The 21,206-nt window shown below is 48.9% G+C and overlaps 2 protein-coding genes across 3 annotated transcripts in view; both read left to right on the top strand.

The window, feature by feature from the left end:
• Positions 1–21,206, top strand: part of NFIX (nuclear factor I X) — a 211,710-nt gene that overhangs the window by 119,560 nt on the left and 70,944 nt on the right. The window lies entirely within an intron of this gene.
• NACC1 (nucleus accumbens associated 1) lies at positions 11–19,800 on the top strand. 2 transcript variants are annotated; one of them, XM_074287461.1, is made up of 6 exons: positions 11–599; positions 12,384–13,413; positions 13,523–13,696; positions 14,250–14,355; positions 14,521–14,618; positions 14,838–19,800. In XM_074287461.1, exons 2-6 carry the CDS (start codon positions 12,489–12,491, stop codon positions 15,095–15,097), a joined length of 1,563 nt encoding a protein of 520 aa, XP_074143562.1. In that variant the 5' UTR covers positions 11–599; positions 12,384–12,488; the 3' UTR covers positions 15,098–19,800. The 2 variants fall into 2 exon arrangements, with proteins under 2 accessions (XP_074143562.1, XP_074143478.1); XM_074287377.1 differs by having other exon boundaries at positions 12–355.

The following is a 21,206-nucleotide window of genomic DNA, read 5'->3' as shown; positions in this document are numbered from 1 at the left end:
TTTTTTTTTTTTGGGCCGTTGCCGCCGCGGCGATCGTGCGCTCTGGGCTCCGCTGAGGCGGCCTGGGCCGACAATGAATGGCCGCCGCGGCTGCCGCTGCTGCTTCTGCTGCTGAGGAGGAGGAGACGGAGGAGGAGGAGGAGGAGACCCGGACCGGGACCGAGCCCGAGGCAGCGGCGGCCGCTGTGGGGGCTGAGGGGAGGTCGCGAGACGGGCACGGGCCCGTGGCCCCAGAGCCGGGGAGCCGAGAGAGGCCGGCGCAGGGCCCGGCCCAGCATATCGCAGCCCAGCCCGGCCCGTCCCGAGCCGGCGCAGCCCCGCCGGCCACCCCGGCCCCGGCCCCGGCTCCGGACAGGTGAGCGAACGAACGAGCGAGCCCGGCACCAAGTCCTGAGCAGCCTCGGCCCCAGACCTCGCCCGGGCCCGACCCCGACCCCGGCCCTTGCCTCGTTCCGAGCCCAGACCCTCAGACCTCAGACCAAACCGGCGGGTCCAGTGCCCAACTTTGGCCTCCCGTTCACCGCCCAGCCCCGGCCCACACTTAGCCCTGTTCCATCTCGGGCCATCCCTTGTCCCCCTCCTCCGACCTAGTTCTCCAGGTAAACCCTCCTCCCACACGATCCCCAGCTCCTCTCCCTGCCCCCTTCCTGGACCCTCTATCCCCAGGGACTAATGGCGATCCCCTCCTCCCTCTGGGATTGACCCCCCCCTTTGCTCGTCTAGTGTTTGCAGCTCTCCCTTCCCCCCTTTAGCCATCTCCCTTCGGGAGATTTCCCTTCGAAAATCCTTTGCCCGACTCCCCCTTTCTTCCCTGGAGCTTGGGGGAGGGGCTGGCCCTGGAGGCCCCTCTTTCTAGCCCCAGGTCTTTTCCCTTCCTCCCCGGCACTTCCCTTCCCTGCCTTCTGGCAAATGGGACCTGATAGGTGGAGGTACCTGGCGGGCTGTGTCCCCAGGCAGCTCCTGGACCCTCCCCATCCCCGGCTGCTCCACCCCTCCCATAGCTGGCGAGGCCCGGTAATCTCGGGCAGCCCCCCTTCCTGTTCCCTTCCCCCCAGCAGAGGAGGAGGCCTGGAGATTCCATCCCTTCTCCTCCCTCTCCTTTCTTCCTCGGTACTCTCCTCCCCCTCTGACAAACAAGGTTCCAGGGAGGGGCCTGGCTAAACAAACTTCCCAGCCTTCCTGGAGGGGGGTCACCCCGTGATCCCTCTGTCCCTTCCCCCCGGAGCTGCTGGGCAGCTGTGTTTGTGGAGGGGAGGGGTGGGGGCAATCTAGGCCATGTGCTTCCAGAGACGGCTGGGAGGCCTTCTAGGCACAGGAGACTTCTTCCCGAACTGTTTGGAGCCTTTGGGGTGGGGGAGAGCCTGGAACCACTCAGGGGTGCAAGGTGGTGGTGGAGATGATGAGACAGGAGTAGCCCTGATAGCAGTGATAGCACTTGGAATCCAGGTGGCAGGGCATGGGGCCGCTTCTAGCCCACCGCTGCTGCCTCCTCCACTCCCTTTCCCAGGTGTAGCCTCTTCCCCCCGTCCTTCCCGCTTCCTGGCGGGTGCTGAGGATGGCTCTGGCTTTGCTAGCTCTCAGCTGTGTTTCTGTGCCTTGCCGGGTGCCGGCTGGGTGGGTGGGTGGCATGTGGGCAGCTTTAGAAGCAGCCTGGAACACCTAAGGAAGGCATTTTGTTTTCTGTGGGGGTGGCCCCAGGGTGGTTGTCCCTCCCCTTCTCTTAACCCCCACCCAATAGAAAGGGTTCCTGGGAGGGCCTGCCTGGTCTCCCTGCAGAGGAGCTCTGCTTCCTCCCTCCTGCCTGCCTTGGGATTGGAGGGCTGGAGGGCAGTTGCTTGGGCATCTTCTGCCCAGTGCCAGGGCCTTCGGTTCCATTCAGTGAGCCTTCAGCATGTTGTGTATACTTTGCAGGTCCTTCCTCAGCTCCGATCTCTTGGAGTTTTCTGGTTTTTCTTGTTGGGGCAGGGGGAGGTTGTGCGTTTAGATTTGCTGACCCCTGCAGTCTAAGCTTCAGTCTTTTCCATGGAAACCGCAGGGTAAGAACTGGGGAGATGAATGTATTGTTTAGTTAGGAGTTAGAGGTGGCTTGATTCCCGCTCAGAGAGTGAGTCTGTGTCACAGGGAGACAGTCTCGCCCCAAGCAGCAGAGGGTCACCCTCTGAAACTGACCCAGGGCTGTATTAGCTGCCCTGCTGAAAGTCTCTCAACTGGCCTGGGTCTCAGCTCCCGCCAGGACACTGAGCATCCTCAACCTTGGTCCGATTCTGGACCTCTATATGAAGAGTTACTTTGAGGAGCAGCGATCGGACCTACTCTTGGCCCAAAGAGCAAAGCTAGAAGTACTGTGAGGTATGATCAGAAGGGCAGATTTAAGTTTGATATAAAGAAAAATGCAGGGATTAAAGAATACAAAAATTGTCCCGACTTGGAATGGGCTGCTGGGAGCTGCTGAGGTTTCCTCTTAACTGGAGAATTGTCTTGGTATTGGAGGGAAGTGTTGTGGAAGAAATTCTTGTCTGGGTGGGTTGGCTCATCTCATAGCTCCATTTCAGCAGCAATCATAGGCTCCTGTGTCCCTTTCCCTTTCTGCATTCTTGAGTGATTGAAGGTGCTAAGTTTTCTTCCCTGTGCAGCTTCCTTGGAATGAAGCTAGGCAGTTTTGTGTCATGGCTTGAAGATAGGGAAATCACTACTGGCATATGTTTTCCGACTCCCGTGAGCTCGCTCAGTTGTCATCATACTACATTTGCTGTGTGAAAATGGGGATGACCAAGGAGTAAGAAGACTGGATCCTTTCCCAAGGAAAGTTTTCCCAGTACTTTTAATTTCTGTGCCTCCTTGTCTCCAGCACCACCATCTAAGGAGCTCACAGACCAGGGCCACAGAATACATAAAAAACACACAAGGCCTTCCCTGATCAGTGAGTGTCTGGTAGTGCATCTCCAGGCCGGGCAGATATGCGGCCCAAGGGTTGCAAAGGAGAGGGGATGGAGATGTGGATCTTAGAAGGAAGCAGAAAAGAATGTTTCTCCTGGGAAGCGGCTGAGTCTCATCTCCACTGCATAGGCTGTCAGGCAGGCTCACTTGACCATAGTTTGTCCTTTGGCTTTTGAAGCCGTAACCTTCCAAAGATTGCTCACCTTGGACTTGTGCTGGGGTATGGGTGGGAGGGTCTGCTGTCAGGAAGCAGGATCTACTTAGGCCTTTGAGCTGAGAGTAAAGGTGCCGCCCTGGGAATCTAAGGAATTGTCCTTGGAAGAGAGAAGAGGTCCAAAGAGAAGGCCTTCTCTTGCCCTAGAAAAACCTGAAAAGCCCAGGGAGCCCCAACTTGAGTGATTGGAACTTTTTTTTTTTTTGGTCTCCAAGTTCTGGTTTTTGTAAGAAGCTTTAGCCTGAGGAAATGTGGGAATCTGGTTTTGTGTTTGTGTTTGTGTTTGCTTCTGGAGGGGATCCATCAGCACCTGGGCTTTTGTACTTATGGCCATACTGCCTCAGGTTAGAAGACTAATGAATTTGCTTGGTTGGGGATAATTCATTCAGAACTTTAGTCATTCACTGGGTTTTTCTTTTAGTTGTTTCCTAGTTCCTCCTTTGCCTGGTGATCTTTTCAGGCTGTTATCCAGAAAGGAGCTTTAGGAGCCCCAAGGCCTGAGCAAAATGCCAGGTTGGGCCAGTTCTTCCAGGTTTAATGAAAGGTTAGAACCGTTCCTCCCCAAACCCCCCCCCCAAAAAAAAAAAAAAAAAAATCTGATTGTTGGAAATGCCCAGCATCCTCTACATGATGATCAGCCAAATGGCCTGCTTTTGGAGACTCTCCTGAGACCTCTTCTCCCGTAGAGGAACAGCTGTAATCAGTCCTCACCCCCATCTTGTTTCTGGGCTAAGGAGTCGGGGTCTAGGATGATCTAGTCCCTTCTAGGAAGTGAGGACTTGTTCTTTTCACTGCCAGGGAGTAGCTGGAGCCTGGGGCTATGGTGGCCTCTCTAGGACCTCAGAGAAGTTGAGCTCTGCTTAGGGTGCAGTTGGTCAGGGCAGCATTGTTCTATTGCCAGAACTCTGGCAGTCATCCTCCACCTTTATGTAGGGGAGCAATGGAGGCAGAGATTTTTTAAGATGTTATGTCTATGTGGTGGTGGAGGGTGGTGAGGGAACTGTGTCTCAAAGTTGAAATAACTATGGTTCAGTCAATCAACAAAAACTAATGTTTTCAGCCTCGGGCTGGCTTTCCTCACACAACTTAAAAGTTAGTAGAGGGAACTACGAAAGCACAGATAGCTCAGATATATACATTACTATATATATTACTATGATAATAATATAATAATATATTACATGTAGATGCCCAAGAGAGATGCAAAGCAAAATGAGATTAGAGAGGAAAGGCAATCACTCTGGGCAGAAAGGAAGAAATTTACAGGGAAAATGGTGTTTGAGTTTTTTAATGGAAATCAAGGATGCAAAGAAAGTGGGAAGCTACAGCATTTTATGTGTAAGGGTCAGTGTAAATGAAGTCCAGACTTGGAGGGCTGCAGGGTGTGTTTTGGGTGGGAGTTCCTCTATTTGGTTGGAGTATGGCCTGTGTACTTATGCAATGTTTGGAGAATTTGAAAAGTGGGTGGTGTCAGATTGTTGAGGGCTTTGAATGACAAGGGCAAAGTCTTTTGATTTTTAATCCTCTCTTAGATGTGTATAGAATGTTATTGCTTACCCTGTGCTTAGCTATCCTGGGGGAGAAGAGAGGCAAGTATGTTTATTTCCATTTTATAGATAAGGAAAAGGAGACTCTGAGAAGGGCTTGCTCAGCAGCACTCAGTTTGTGACAGTTTGCATCACATTCCTAATTCAGCATTCCTATTTTCCCCTTTCCCAGTGTTGTGATGCTTCTTAAAGAATCTTATCTTCCCCTTCCTGCTTCATTCTCCCCTGTAGATGAATGTTATGCTTTTGGGCAGGTCTGTGTGAAGTCCCCTTAGGGAGTCTGAATAAAGTAGAGATAGAATCTGACGCCCTGTGAGGCAGCCAGGCAATACTGTGGATGGAGTTAGCCTAGACCTGGAGTCTGGCAGACCTGAATTCAAATTCATCCTTGGATCTTACTAGCTGTATGACCCTGGCTAGCTGGACTTCTGCTTCATTTCCTTAACTTGTAAAATAAGAATAATGAAAGCATGTGCTTCTCTATATTGTCAGGTAAATATTGGTAAAATGCTTAACTTAGTGCCTTGCACTTAGTAGGTCCTTAATAAATCGTCCTTTCTTTTAAGGGTGACTAAGTCTCCCCATTTAATGGGAAAGCAATGGAGGCTTCTTCAGTACTTTGCACGATGATATGCAGCTAGTGAATGGCAGAGTTTGGAGTAGCAGGCCCTTCTCGAGCCGAGCTCTGAGGACCTTGAGCCATGTGAGTTTTTGTCTCATAGGGAATCACAGTAAGTAGATGAATGTTGAAAACTTAAACATTTAGATTGGTGCTAGGTAGAAGGGATATAAGTACAAAAGCCCTTCACCTTCTAGGGATGCATTGTTCTAATGACCCAGGCTACATTTACAGGGACGGAGTTCAGGGGTGGTGACTGGATCGATGTCCATTTAATAGACCCTTTCTGGAGTCAGTGATGATGTTGATTTGTGAGGCAGAGGCAGAAAATCTGGAATGGGAAGTTCAGATTAAGGTTTTGAAATACGGAATAAGGGGCAATCAGAGTTTTGGGGGGGGGTGTCCAGAGAAGGTGGGATGTGATAAAAAGGCCTTCGGATGAAGGAAGGAAAAGATTTGAATTGGCAGAAAGGAGGGAGAAATCATTCCAGGCTGCTGAGTTGATGATAGGATGGACAAAAAAACTAGATTGCAGAGGGGAGACCTTCGAAGTACCAGAATTGAGACTTGATTCAGGATGGGAGCACAGCATCAGAGATGGGATCCTGGAGAGCATCGTCGCCCGTCTTCTCTTGGCAATGAGGAAACTGGCATCCAGAAAGGGCCCACAGAATGGAGATTGCACACCAGCCAGTGTCAGGGCTCACATTCGTTTCACCCATCATATCCATTGCCTTCTGGGTAGTTGGTGAAGAAAGAGTGACTTTGGAGGGCAATTAAGTCGAAGGCTGTTGTGGGATCCCAAGGGGAGGTGAGGATAGGTTAGACTCAAAAATTACTCCTGTAATGGTGAAAGAGAAAGGGTCTGTCCATTGGTCTCTGCTTTTTTATTGGATTTGTAAGCTCTGAGCCAGTGGGGACCACAGAGTTGTGGCTATGTTTATCACTGCAACAAGGGAGCACTACCTAGGACCTGTTTGAATTTATTCCCAGAAACTTTGTGAAGAGAGAACAATCAGGTTTTTCGAACAGCTTGAATGTCTTGGATGCTGAGGTGCAGGCAGAGGAGGAGTAAGGTGATTGACATTTCCATCCAGCCTGGAAAATGATGCCATTGATAGACACAGGAAGTTGGGAAAGGGAACTGAGAGTTCTTTTTTCTTCAACAGCTTGCTTTTATCCCATTGAGATCATTCTTTGGTCTTATAACCATTTTAGCTAGAAGGGGCCTTAAGGATCATCTAATATAACACTCTTATTTAATAGATGAGGACATGAAGACCCAGAGAGGTCAAAGGGCCTTGTTCAAGGTCTCTGTCATAAAGTAGAAGAGCTGGATTCAAACCACTTCGGTAAGTGGTGGGGCCACATCCAGGTAGAGTTTGGACCACAGAAGGGTTCAGAGGAGGGAGAGAGCACTGGACAGTAGAGAAGTTGAGGAATACTTGAGTTGCTTGAGCTGCTTTTGAATAGGGTGGGGTGAAGTAAGAGGGTGGTGGATTTGGAGATAAAAAGGGATAATCCTAGCAAAGGGAAGACCAGGAGGAAAGTGCCAGAGATTAGTGTGTGTCATTGGAAACTAGCTTTATTGGAGAAGGAGAAAGAACAGTTGGTGATTGATGGTGTATGGGGACCTTGGAAAAGAGAAGAAATCAGTTTGATTTCTGACTTTTGAGCTTGGGCAAATAGGAGGTGGTGGGGACTGTTGACATACAGAGGTATTTGGTTTCATGTGGCTACCAATTGTCTACAGGATCAAGTTAAAATGACTTCGCCTGCTGTTCAAAGTCATCCGTAATTGGCTTATCCTACAGACAGCAGGGAGCCACTGAATGTGTCTCTTAGTGGGTGAAGTGATGTGATCAGAAGAGCTATCTGTGCTTTAAATTGATTTGTCTGGCAGTTAGTGGAGGATGGATGGGGACCCTGGACAGAGACATTTGTTTAGGAGACTGATAATGAGGCAAAGGCCATGAGGTCATGGATATGTTTGGTAGCATTGGGGGCAAAATGGCAAGAACAGATGTAAGAGCCAATGAAGGAAAAGTTAATAGATGTGGAGAAAGAGAGGAAAAGTGCTGCTGCCATGATTAGTAGGAATGAAATTGAGAAAAGGAATTAGTTTGGAAAGGAAGGTGTATATGGGTATGTCCTTTTCTGAGGAAATGGCAAAAAAGCTAGCTAATGAGAAGCACAGAGCTGGCTAACACTTCAGAAGTCCTTTTGCCTGCCTTAGAAGAGGGTGATACTTAACCCTACAACATTCCCAACACATGGATGCCAAGTCTTCACTTGAAAGCCTCTGATAAGTGGGAATCTCACCCTGTTCTACTTTTACATTGCTTTAATTGATAGGATGTTTTTCCTTCTATCCAATTTATTATCTTGACTGAATGAAAAAGCTTTTATTAAATACTTATTCTTTGCAAACCTTTCTATTGGGATAAAACAGAAAAGACAGGTCCCTTTTCTCAGAGCTTAGATGGAGGGAGAGGAAGCCAGCCCACACAGACGCATAAAAAACACGGGTTTGAACATGTTCTTGTTCAAAGTGGAAGTCATAACCTTTCCCACGAGCTCTCCCTTTTCCCTAATTTTCTTATTACTGTTAAGCACTGCTATCCTCGAAGTCCCCTCTACTCACAACCTAGGGATCACCCTAGACTCATCAGTTCTCTTAACCCAAGAAGTTTTCTAGTCAAGTCTGCCTTCTGTCGTGTCCACCCCCTTCTCTCCTGGCACTGCCATAACAGTAATGCAGGCTCTTGTCACCTGCTGCCTGGGCTAGTACAGAGCAGCCTGCTGGACAGTCTGCATGCCTCTAGTCCATTACCCACTCTGCTGTTCATTGATCTTTAATCTAAACCACAGGTCTGGTCAGGTTAGTGAGCTTCAGTGGTTTCCTGTTAGCTCCAGAGTCAAATGTAAACCACTGTTTGGCTTTTAAAGCCATTCATAACCTGACTCCTTCCTGCCCTTCCATTCTTAAACCTTAATTCCCTCCCCACACTTGGATTCCTTGCTATTCTTGAATAAGGTGCTCCATCTCCTGATTGGACATCTCTTTGACCTGAATTTTCCCTCTTCTTTTCTGCCTTCCTTGACTCCTTCAAGACTGCTCAGTTACCACCTTCTGTAGGAAGCCTTTCCTAGTCCTCCAAATTGTTAGTGGCAGCTTTCTGAGATTATCTCCAATTTCCCTGATGAGATCTAGATGAGTTAAGTGGAATAGTGGTACTGGAATCAGGAAGATCTGAATTCCTTTGTGGCCTCAGACACTTAACTGGGCAAGTATCTGTGTCTCAAAATTTCTCTGGGCATATCTCTTAACCCTGGTTTGCCTCTTTATCCCCATCAGGTAAATGGGAATAATTAAAGTACCTACTAACCGTCCAGGATTGTTTTGAGGATCAAATGACATAATAATTGTAAAATTTTAGCACAGTGCCTGACACGTAATAGTGCTGTATAAATGTTAGCTATAATAATATATAATAATAAATAATATATCTGATTTGTACATAGTTTGTGTAGTCTCTCTCTCCCTTAGACTGAGCTCCTATAAAGCAGGAGCTGGGACTTTTTTGTTTGTTTCTTTTGTTTTTTTGTGCTTTTCCTTGGGTTCGGTGTATAGTGTCTGGCACATAATAAAACACTTAATAAATAATGCTTCTTAACTTAAATGGGAGAGACATGCAAGAATAAGATGCCAACCATATGGGTGCTAAGAGAAAGGGGAGCTCACTTTGGAATAGAGTAGCTGGACAATTCTTGAATTGATCCCCAAGGTTCTGATCCCAGAGGCAAGAGATATTTTTATAAAATACAAAGGAATTCCAAAACCACAGATACGAGAGATGGTTTCCAACATGTCCTTTTTTTTTTTTTTTAAGACCTAGACAGCATAATAGAAGGTAACACCATGCAATTTTTATTAAATTGCTCAGAAAAGTGATAGAGAATGGATGCCATGCTTTTCCAAGTCCATCAAAATGGTTATAGGCAAATGCCAGCACAGAATGAGAAGGCCCAGTCAAGTCAGGGAGGCAGGACAAAAAAGCAAGATCACCCCACATTAGAGAAGCAGTACAGGAGGTGATTCCAGGGTTCATGGCTACAGAGGGCTCCTAGCGGACAGAACTTGGGCTAGGAGCTAGATTGTAGGTAGGCCTTAAGAGTTAGGAGGAAAGAACCGTCTTTCTTTATAGATGGATGAGTGGGGTCAGAGAGATTTCAATGACTTGTCCAAAGTCCCATAAGTAATAAAGAACAGATTGTTGCTTTTTGAAACCAGATCCTCTGGCTCCAAATGTAATGATCTTTCCAATTTCAAAAGTGATCACTGTTGGTAATTGATTTGAGAAAGTGGAAAATGTGGGGGACTATGGGTCCAGAATTCTGCATTCATTATAAAACTGGATCTCTGGATTGGCTGGACTTTTTGACAGTAAGTAGCAGTAGAAAGAGACATTAGTTATCAAAGGTGGCAGGGTTAAATGAGGGCTTTTGAAGGATTGGAATGCTAGAGGTAAGTAGAAAGCTTTCCTTATTAGAAAGGAAAGGGATTGTATCTGTTTCTGCTCCTTTAAGAAAGGAGAGTTGTATATTTAAGATGTGTTCAGTCACAGTGGTTTCTATGTATTCATTTTGTTTATGCTATGGGATATTTTGTTCTGCCCTCGAGAATGGTGGTTGCAACAAAGACCATCATCCCCAGGGTTCTGTGGAGCTGAAACTGGGAAGAACATCAGGCCAAAAGAAGGTCCTAGAGGCGCAGTGCTTATCCCCATCCCAAAACAAAACCAAAAAAACCCCTTCCTCAAATAGCTGAGATAGCCTGTGCAGAGGCCAGGAGCATGCAACTTGGTGAGAGAAGCAGTGTACAGAGCCAGCCCCTAGGGAACGTGGGTCAGGAATGTCAGACTAGGAAGAATTGCTTTGGGTGGCAAAAGAGGGTTGTTTGAAGGCATACCTGGTACCACTTCCCTGGTGAGATTGCGGGGCCTGTGTCATCTTGGGGGCAGAGGGTACTCAAGAGCATTGGACCTGCTTTAAGAGGGAATTGAGGGCTAGCGTTTTTAGCAGAAACCTCCCTTACCTTCCCTCCAAACACTCCTGCTTCTCTTTCCCCAGTCAGAAGGCTAATGGAGAGAGGATTATGATGAGCTTATTCCAACAATAATGCTTAATTGTAGTGAGAGGGTTGTAGTTCAGGTTCGGATGCTCAGTCTTCCGTGGACTACGAGTGTCTGGCCTTTTAGAAATATCTCTGGATGTAGAATCTAAGAGAGGGACTTTGGGTAAGTTGTGGGAGACCTCTAAGGGCCTCCCCTCACAATTGCTTATCTGGAAAATGGAAATACCAATTACACTATCAACTTCTACTGGATTGTTGTAGGGAAAATGCTTTTTACATGTGAAAATGTTAATAGAATTTAGAGATACTATGTATTATTATTATTGCTTTCCCTCTCCCTTTCCTTCAGTCTTTAATACTTTATTACTTGTAGAATTCTCCATCTGGAGTGTGAGAAGAGAGTGAATAGGATGGGTGGGGGTCTAGGTAGCATTGCTAATGTCCAAGCTGACTGCTTGGCTTTCTTTGAAGGTCAGCCAGTCTGGGAAAGTGACTCAGGAGAAACAGATTGGGGTAGGGGAGGTGCAGACTGAGTCTTTGAATCCATAAAGTCCCATCCCCTTCTCCTTCAGCATCAGCACTCCTCAGACTGAGGCTCCTAGAAGAAGTGGGGGAGTCAGCAGAAGTCACATAGGGACCTAAACCGGATACATTTCTGGCTTCTTCTCTCTAGTCAATTAGGTCTCCATAGCCCATAAAACTGCTTTCTAATTAACCAGGTATGAAGGGTTATGTATGCTTGATTAGCAGAGCAATTTGCTATAATTTTTCCCCCAAGAATTGCTAATTGAATTTTTTAAAAGCCCCTTGGAGGCTGAGACTCCCCTCCTTTGCCCAGCCCATAGCCTCAGGTGTTTCCAGGCTAGTTGGGTGATGAGATTGTCTTCAAAATCAATGTGAATCAAATGAGATAATGTATGTAAGTGCTTTAATTTGAAGTGCTAGATAAATGTCAGTTCTCATTCCTTCTAACTAACTCTTGCCTCCGAAGTTTTCCCCTTCCCCATCTTAGTATCATCCACTGAACCCTTGCTTTTGCCCTCCTCCACCTTTGGGGACAACTGGCATCTCCTGCATAAGGGCGGTTATTATCTGGCTCTGTCCATAGGCTTCTGACTTCAGCTTTCCTGGCCACTTTTCTTCTAAGTGGAACACGTCACTCACCAAAATCATGGTGAGGAAACTTGAGACTAGGGGTCCAGAACCAACCTGTAGATTACAATGTGTATTCTTAAGCAAGGCCCTTCTGGGGCCTTAATTTCTCTGTAAAATGAAGAGATTTGGTCTAGATTAGACCAGAGGCTCTTAACCTTTTTGTGTGTTCTTGACTCTTCTAACAATTTCCTAGGGTGTATGGACTCCTTAGAGTAAGGTCTTTTAAATGCATAAAAATAGATTGATTACAAAGAAAAAAAATTATATTATAATCTAATTATCATTATATATATTTAGCTTCCCAAGTTAAGAACTCTGTGGCACAGATGATCCCCAAGGTTTTTTTCCCACCTTAGTATTCTAAAGCATTCTAAAAGCTGGTAGACCAGGCTCGATGTGGCCCACAATCCCTTTGGGAAATCTGGGCCTTTGGGACTCAGTGTAGTCCAGAGACTTTGTTTAACAAGGGCAGTACATAGCTTCCCACATGGACCATTTTGGGAAATTTGGGTCCTATCAGGCCTCCTATTTCCTCCCATTATGGAAAGCCCTTCTCTGGTAGCAGTGGCAGCTTGGCTTTGGAAAGGTGGAGAAGAAGGGCCCGTGACCTTCCCCCAACAGAGGGATTGGTTTGATAACCATAGTCTCTCCTGTGACCCTTTCTCATTCAAACATATCTTTTAATGCCTGGGCCTGGATACTGGGGGCCAGGATCCCTGGGTTCCAGGCCTGTTTTTCCACTTGGTGCCTCAGCTTGTCCCTCTTGTCATCCAGGGAGGTTCGCCCCTGAGCTTTGCTCAGACTCATTGTGTGAGGACTTTGACATCCTGGGTGGAGGGAAGGGGGGCTTCCCCCATCCCTCCTCAAGCTGCTACCATCATGGCTCAGACCCTGCAGATGGAGATCCCCAACTTTGGCAACAGTATCCTGGAATGCTTGAATGAGCAGAGGCTGCAGGGTCTCTACTGCGATGTGTCAGTGGTGGTAAAAGGCCATGCTTTCAAGGCGCATCGTGCTGTTCTGGCTGCCAGCAGCTCCTACTTCCGGGACCTTTTCAACAGCAGTAAGAGCGCAGTGGTGGAGCTGCCCGCTGCTGTGCAGCCCCAGTCCTTCCAACAGATCCTTAGCTTCTGCTACACTGGCCGCCTCAGCATGAACGTGGGTGACCAGTTCCTCCTCATGTACACTGCCGGCTTCCTCCAGATCCAAGAGATCATGGAGAAGGGCACAGAATTTTTCCTCAAGGTGAGCTCACCCAGCTGTGACTCGCAGGGCCTCCACGTCGAGGAAACGCCCTCATCAGAGCCTCAGAGTCCTGTAGCCCAGACCTCCAGCTGGCCAGCTTGCAGTGCCCCACTTCCCCTTGTCTCTCGAGTTAAGACTGAGCAGCAAGAGTCAGACTCAGTTCAATGCACGCCAGTAGCCAAGCGGCTGTGGGACAGTGGCCAGAAAGAGGGTGGTAGCAATGGCAGCCGCAAAATGGCCAAGTTCTCAAGCCCAGACTTAGGAGGGAACCGATCCCAGCAGCCGCAGCCCCTAGCACAGCAGCCTCAGCAGCAGCAGGTGCCCCAGGGCATGGCGCCCACCCCAGTGCCAGCAGGGGCAGCAGGTATGGGGAGCGGGCCCAGCACATCAGAACGGACCAGTCCTGGGACATCCAGCGCCTACACTAGTGATAGCCCCAGTTCCTACCATAATGAAGAGGATGAGGAGGAGGATGCAGGGGAGGAGGGCTCTGATGAGCAGTACCGCCAGATCTGCAACATGTATACAATGTACAGCATGATGAATGTAGGCCAGACAGGTGAGCGGGCGAGCCCCCTGGGGCGGGGGAGGGAGGGGCTTAGCCCCGGGGGAGGCCCTACAGCCCCCATCGGCACTCCCCTCCCCTCCCCTCCCCACTCTCTCCCCAGCTGAAAAGGTGGAGGCCCTGCCGGAGCAAGTGGCCTCTGAGTCCCGCAACCGAATCCGGGTGCGGCAAGACCTGGCCTCTCTGCCAGCTGAGCTCATCAACCAGATTGGCAATCGATGCCACCCAAAGCTCTACGATGAGGGTGACCCTGCTGAGAAGCTGGAGCTTGTAACAGGTGGGCCCGGGAGTCTTCGAGGGCCTGCCTGCTGTGTGTTCAGTCACTGGGGGTGGGGGGATAGAAGGCTCCTGATCCTGAGTGCACGGTTTAGCTGGGGAGAGGACACATGCTGTGAAAAATTATTTGAATGGTAAAGGAGTGATAATGTCAGCAAGTGCTCAGGACTTTCTTGAGGCAAGTAATGGTGGGGGGCTGGAAGGGTCAGGAAAGACTAGAATAAGTGGGACTTGAGCAGGGCCTTTAAGATAAGAAATGTAGGAGTGGAAGAGTCTTTCCAGGATAAGGGAACGAGCTAGAGTAGATGGGAATCTTTAAGAAGGAGCTTGACTGGCTTTGATGTTTCCTGAAATCTCTTTCCAATCCTGGTTACTTCTTCCAGCTCCTTCTGGTTATCTTGGCCCCTTGACCCTGGGTCCGAGGGCCTGGGGTGGGTGGGGTTAAGGGAGCTAAGGGGATGCTCATGGGTTGGCTGCTGGTCTAAAGGGGTGAATCTCTGGGCGTGGGCCTGGCCTTTATACTCAACATGTGAATCTTCCCCCTGCCCTCCCAGGCACCAATGTATACATCACAAGGGCACAACTCATGAACTGTCACGTCAGTGCGGGCACAAGACACAAAGTCCTCCTTCGTCGGCTCCTGGCCTCCTTTTTTGACAGGTGAGGCCCGCTCTTCCCCCCCCATGCCTTCTGTGCGTCTGCAGTTCTGGGATCTAGCCCGAGGGCCCTGAAATTCAGCATCCCTTAGTCCCTGTCCACCCCCCTGGAGCCAGGGCCCCTCCTGAGTCCCATTGAGCTGAGCTCTGATCCCACTTCTCCCTCCAGGAACACTCTGGCCAACAGTTGTGGCACAGGCATCCGATCTTCCACCAATGACCCTACCCGAAAACCCTTGGACAGCCGGGTCCTCCATGCTGTCAAGTGTAAGGACGTGGGGCACGGTGGGGAGGGAGGCGCCTAGGGCTCGGGAAGTGCAGAGCCAGTCCCCTGGAGGGACATGGGGCTGGTGCAGCTGCACTCACCCACTGAGAAAATATCCTGCGAGCCATTCTAGTGCTTAGCATGTTTTGTGTGAGAGGAAGAGAGAATGAGCCGTGGTTCTTAAGGCTTCCTTCCCTCCTTTCCCTTTATCTCTCCCCAAGTCTACTGCCAGAACTTCGCCCCAAACTTTAAGGAGAGCGAGATGAACGCCATCGCGGCGGACATGTGCACCAATGCCCGAAGGGTGGTGCGTAAGAGCTGGATCCCCAAGCTGAAGCTCCTCATGGCTGAGGGCGATACGTACACGACCTTCATCAATGACACAGGCAAGATGGAGCCCGACATGATGGGTGTGGAGCACGGCTTTGAGACGGCCAGCCATGATGGGGATGCTGGGCCCTCAGCCGAAGCCCTCCAATAACCCTCCCCCCTTCTCTGCCCTGTCTGACCTAGCCTTTCCTGGCTTGTACTCCTCCTCCTCTTCCCCAGTCGCAGGCTGCCCTTTGGCAAGGGGTTCCCTCTGCCTTTCATTTTGGACTTTTGTTTATTCTTTGGTTAACATCCCTTCCTGTCCTTGGTCCAGTTTGCCAGAATGGACGCGTGATCACTGCACGATGCTGTCTGTCCCATCCCCTCCCTCCTTCCCCCAACAGCACCACTTCTTTCCCATGGGGCACATAGCACCAAGGAGCAGAAATGCAGGTGGACTGTGTGGTCCTGTGGGGTGGGCTGAAGTGGGAAATCTCTCCGGTCTCTTCCCACCCTGTTCCCCATTTCTTGAAAGGCACTGAGAGTGGTTGGGAAAGTGTCAAACATGGTTTTGTTTCCTTTACTTTTTTTTTTTTTTTTTTTTAAACAAACACTCAGAATGATCTAACTATATATATATAAAGAGAGAGAAATCTATAGACCTAGAAATAATATATATATTATAAAAATATTTACCAGGAAAGGAAAAGCATGTTCGTCCTACAAGCAAGAGAAAATGAGTAACAGATTGCCTTTCAGTGGCAAACGCTCCCCACCCCCAAACTCCCAAGTCAGTGCCCCAGTAGTATCTTTGGGAGTGGGTATCAGGGATTTGGACTTTCTCCCTGCCCTTCCTGAAGATTGCCCTTGGAGGTTAGACTCGGCCTCTGGCTCTCTTTATACTTTGTTCTTCCAGGCCTCCAGTCTGCATTTCTGCCCTTCTTCCTCTTCCTCCATAGAGCTTCTGGCTTTTTTCATCTTCATTCTTAGCCCACTTTTCTAAAACACCTTCCCATCTATTTAATTTTATTATTGGGACATCCTGTGGGATGGTAAGGGCAACTGGCAGTAACGCCACTTAACAGGAAGGAAATGAAGGTGTTTCCCCCCCAATTTTTGCCCCTCAAATAAAGTGATCTGCCCAGTGTCACAGCAAGGGAGTGGCAGGGTGTGGACAAGAACAAGAAGAACAAGAACAAGTTCCTGAGACTGATGGGCCAGTGATCTTTGTTCCACCAGACTCCAGCAGCCTCAGATCTTTAATTCATTTTGGTTCTTTTTGGAGGAAGGGACAGGCACTGAATCAGGAGTCTTATGTAGGAAGAGAGGAGAGAGAGAGAGAGAGAGAGAGAGAGAGAGAGAGAGAGAGAGAGAGAGAGAGAGAGAGAGAGAGAGAGAGAGAGAGAGAGAGAGAGAGAGAGAGAGAGAGAGAGAGAGAGAGAGAGAGAGAGAGAGACTATATGAGAGTGTGTGATTGTGAGTGTGTCTCATCACTAGAGTAGGAATGACTTGAATGGTTTTGCTTTGGCAAAACTCGAGATGGAATCTGAAGTGTTTCTAGGGATAGTGAAGTAGGGCTGGCAGGAAGGGGAGCAATGAAGCTGAAGTTGGACTCCTTTATGTGTCACATGAGCCTCTCCTGAGAGGTGGGGGCCTTGTGGCTCTCCTCCTTGTCCAGTCCTTTCCTTTACCTGTCCCTGAAGCTCTGTGGACAGACTTTAGAAATGTAGCAAGTGTTAAGTTCTATGGAAATATCAAAATCTATAGAATTTTCAACCAATAAGACTTCCCATGATCCTCTTTTCCCCATGTTCTCTACCTTCTAAGCGTGGAGGCCTGGTGGGCTTAGTTGGCTCCTGGGGTCTCGAAGGTGTTGGGGAGCAGGGTGAGTAGAAATCTGTCCACATTCTTTGAGCTTTGTCATTTTTTCTTTGAACAGGCCCTTCTGTCTTTTCTGGTCCTCATTTCTGCCAATCCATGGCTTTCCCTTTGAGACTCTGGCGTGTCCAGCCTGATCAGGCCCTATTAAAGGGTTGGTTCTCATTGCTAATATTTCAAATAAGCTGATTTGTGGCTATTCCCTTTCCTTAATTAAGGATGTTTTCTAGTTTGTTATATGTGAACATGGATGGGGGGGCATCTTTATTTAATTTTTGTTTGCCTCCCTTATGTCTCCCCCATCCTCAGATCCTGGGTGACCTCTCTCCCAAAGTTAGGGTGCTCCTTTAGGCCAAATCCCATACTCTATCTGAATGTCTCTCTCATTGGTTCAGAGATTTAAAGTTGGAGGGGAGGGATTAGAGAGGTCATCTGGTTTAATTGAGGCTCCCAGAAGTTAGCTGACCTCTTCCCCCCCCCCCCCCAGCGGGCTAGGATGAGATGCCGACTATCTTTCATGTATTTTCTCTCTACCGCTGTCTCTGCTGGGTCTGGCCACAACACAGGTGCTCAGCCCTGAGCTACCTGCAGAGTCACTTCTACCTCCTCTTTGGACTTCATTGGAGTGATGCCATAGGATCAGGGATGAATTGGGGGGAGAGCACAAACTTGTTGGACCCCTTCAGAATCTTAGCTTTGTCAGTAGCTCTGTCCATTGCCACAGGGTGCATCCATTCTTTTCAGCTAAAGAGTCATAAGTATTTACTTGCTGACTACAAGCCAGGAAGAGGCCTACTTGCTGCAGAAAGACAAAAGGGGAAATCAGTCCCTGCCCCCATGATCAAGGAGTTTACTTTTGAATGTCAATAATTCCCAGGCTTCTCTCTGCTTTATGTTCGGTAGAAGAGGCAAAATAAGGGCTTGCCTGAGAGTCTGAATGGCTGGGACTCTCCTGTAATCTTTGGCCAACTTGCTGGGCAGGAGTCCTCTTTGTAAGTGCCCAGCACCACTGTTTAGGATGGAACTAGTGGTGGGGCTGGCCCAGATCTGTCTGCTTTTTTTGGATTGGGGTCGACTTGCAGGCAGTATAACAAGAGGCCTTCCCTTCTCATCCTCTGGCCCTGTTTTCTGCTTTTTAGGGATCTTGCCCCAGGCCCAGCATGCCCCACTCTATCCACAAAGATAGCTGAGAGGTCATCACCTGTGAGTCTGGCTCTGTAGGACCAGGGCAAGTTGTGAGGAGGACATGCACTTTGAAGGAGCTCCCGTCCCAGGACCCCAAGACTTTGGCACAGTGTACCTAGGAGAGCGTGCCCTTCTCCCCAACTTTTAAATTGAGGCTGCATTACTTTGGAAGAGGCCATTTGAGAAAAATGTTCCCCCCTTGCCAGTTTCCTGAAGCTAGCCTATGTTTTGTCTGTCTGATCTTCCCTAGTCCCTCAGGATAAAACCCTTTTTAAATGACCTTACTAGCCTACTCAGTGTAAGCTAAGGGAGAGAGGGAACAAGCAAATTTTTTTCCTCCAGTTGTGTAACCCACAGCACCAGAGCCCTCTTGTGTCACATTCTATATGTCCACTTCTTGGTCACTTTCCTAAGCCCCTGGAGAGGGACATTAGATCTTTCTTGCCCTAAAATACAAGCACCTTATCTGCCCTCCCACCCTTAAAACTGTCCTAATTCCCCTTCCCCAAATCTCCCAAAGCACAAGGCCCCTCAAGGTGTTCTAACTAGAGTCACCTGTGAGGTTCTGGGACCAAATTGGGGGAGGAGAAATCGGTAAGGAAGGGAGGCAGAGTGAGTGGGAGAGCCCCTTCTCATCTTGGTGCCTGGCGAAGGGAGGAAGGACAGTATGTGTATCCCTTATGTATCATGTCCCCGAGATCCAGCTGTGAATTATGTAGCCTGTGGAGCTGCCTGTCATTAACAGGGATAGGAGGGGGAGAACAGAGCATGGGGGTAGCCCAGCATTAAAATTTTAGAGTTGGGTTGTCTACCAGCCACGCTTCAGCACATTCCTGCTCCAGCTTAGGCCCTGGAGCCTTTTTGTCCCAACACTATCACTAGCCGGGAGTTGTGAGATTCAGCCCCACCTAGCCTGAGCTCTCCCCCCACTGTGATCATTATTTCAGAGTGTCTTCACCCCCCTCCCTTCTGCAACCCTTAATTGGACCCTAAGTTCCTCCCTTTAGGCTGCAGCCTCTGCTTCCCTAGGATCCTCTATTTTATACACCTGGAAGCTTGAGAGGAGGCATCATTTAGCAATAAAGGAGGCAGCTAAAAGCAAGGGGAATATGGAGAGAAGAGACTTGTGGATTTCCAAATTCCATGGTTGTAAGAGGATGTTTGTTCCATGATCCTGAGAACCCTAGACTTGGAGCTGAAAAAGGACCTAGAATCACCTTGTCCAGATGCCAAAAGGTGCAGAGCCTGGAGGGGGCCTGAGGGACTGTGCTGAAGTGGGCCGGGGAGGGGGGAGGGGAATCAGCTCCTCCAAGGAGAGCCAAAGACAAGGGTTGTGCCTTACCAAAGGGGGGCTGCCCCCTTCCTTCCCCTCCCCCCTCCCCAGGGTCCTGCTCTTCAATTTCCTTTCTCAAACATCCCTCATCTACCCCCTCCCTTCTCCCCCCATTTGCCTTTCTGCTGAGCTGCATGGCCCAGGAATGCTGGGTGCTTTCTGCTGATGCTGCAGCTGCTTCTCCACCAACCATCCTCAGAAGTCAGGCCCAGAATCAAGTTTTCCACAAAAAAAGGAAGAAAAAAGACAAAAAACAATCTCCCCAGACCCTGGGGCTGCCAGGATTTGTCTGTGTGAAGTGCCAATGACCTTGTGACCTTCAGAAAACACACACAAGGCTCCCCAGCCCCCAGCCCGCCTCACCCCCTGTGACCCCCAGTAATGAGGCTTGCACATTAACTACTGTAAAGAGGAGCAGAGCTGGAGAAATGTGAATAATGGGAATAATAATACTGAATAATAAATAATGGCATTTGTAACTCGTTTCCATTTATTTACTTGAGGGGGAGGAGGTATTGCCTTTGTACTCATAGACCCCATGTTTCTTACCTTTCAAAAAGCATAAAAGGACACAGGCTCAAGATAGCATCTCAGTAACTTGTATTTCCCTTTTTTGCTAAATTTCCTTCTAAAACTCCAGAACCAGAGATAAGCTTGTAGCAATCTGAAAAGTTGGATTTTTATTTTAAAATTGATACTGCTTTAAAGGTGCTTCAGTTACATGGCTTCAATTAAGTCTTCTTGGGGTCTTTTATCCAGCCTAAAGGTTGGGTACTCTACCCATGGCATAGAAAGTATGTAAACTTGGAGGTGAAGTTGAACCTTCTCCCCCCCCCCCCAATCTTTTCCTTCCAAGCTAAGCATCCAGTTGGGAGTGATGGCAAGGCAGCCAGAATTCTGTAAAGCGCAATTATTCTGGTCTCTCAAGTCTCTACTCTGGCGCCCTCCTCTTTTCCCTAACCCTCTTAGGGATCACAATGAACAGCAAGAAGATGGCACACAACAGGGGTAGCTTCTGAGAGGGAGGACAAAAAGGAAACCTAGGCCCAAGCCTTCCCCTCTAGTTATCCCCTGAAGAGGTCTGAAGATTGATTTCCCTTTAGGGCTGCTCAATGGGATACCTTGGCCAATTTTCTGAGGCCATCCACCTGGGGATGCCACCTATTTCTTGGGTAGTCACTCGATGTGCTGTCAGCCAAAGGCCTTGTTAGCCCCAAGAGTCCTAGCTAGCCCTGATTGTAGGGAGGGGCCTTGCAGTAGAGAGGCCTCAGCTCCCCCCAGGAGACATGATGGTCTGGATGGACTGAGCCTGTGAGTCCGTGATCAGCCCAGGGCAGTGAGGAGGGCACTGGTGCAGTCAGCCCACTTCCTCAGACCTCAGCAGCCATTGAAGTTCCTGGGCCAGCTCAGCTCCTTACCTGCTGCATCTCGGCCTGTGAGTAGCCCTGTGAACAATGTGTCTGGGGCTGGCTGAGGTGTGTGACTGGCTAGTGTCCAGGTCTGGAAGGAGTGGCCTGCCTCAGCATCTAGAGGGAGGATAAATACCCTGAGAAACCCATGGAGAGGTGGGCCTACAGGCAGGAGAATTAGTCCCTACACACCTGGCTCCAAGGCAGTGAGGAGAGACACAGCTCAGCCTGTTTTCTCACCGGGAGAGAATACTTCTTGTAACTTAGGGGTGTTTCCAGGAAAGCCTTTGTAAATCATCAAGCATTACTGAAATGAGTGATTAATGAAAGGACAGGGATTCCTGGTGCAGTTGTTACTTTTCAGTTGCCCTCTTAATGAATAAGTATAGTAGCTGGGTAGGCAGTACTGTCCCTTTCATCCTGGAGAGGGAAACCCACGAGAACTTTTTCCTAGGTCTTAAATTCCAAATCACCCT

Source organism: Sminthopsis crassicaudata, chromosome 1, assembly GCF_048593235.1.
Source record: "Sminthopsis crassicaudata isolate SCR6 chromosome 1, ASM4859323v1, whole genome shotgun sequence".
NCBI classification, from domain to species: domain Eukaryota; kingdom Metazoa; phylum Chordata; class Mammalia; order Dasyuromorphia; family Dasyuridae; genus Sminthopsis; species Sminthopsis crassicaudata.
The sequence above is the reverse complement of the archived record's forward strand: the minus strand, read 5'-3'. Positions and strand labels throughout refer to the sequence as shown.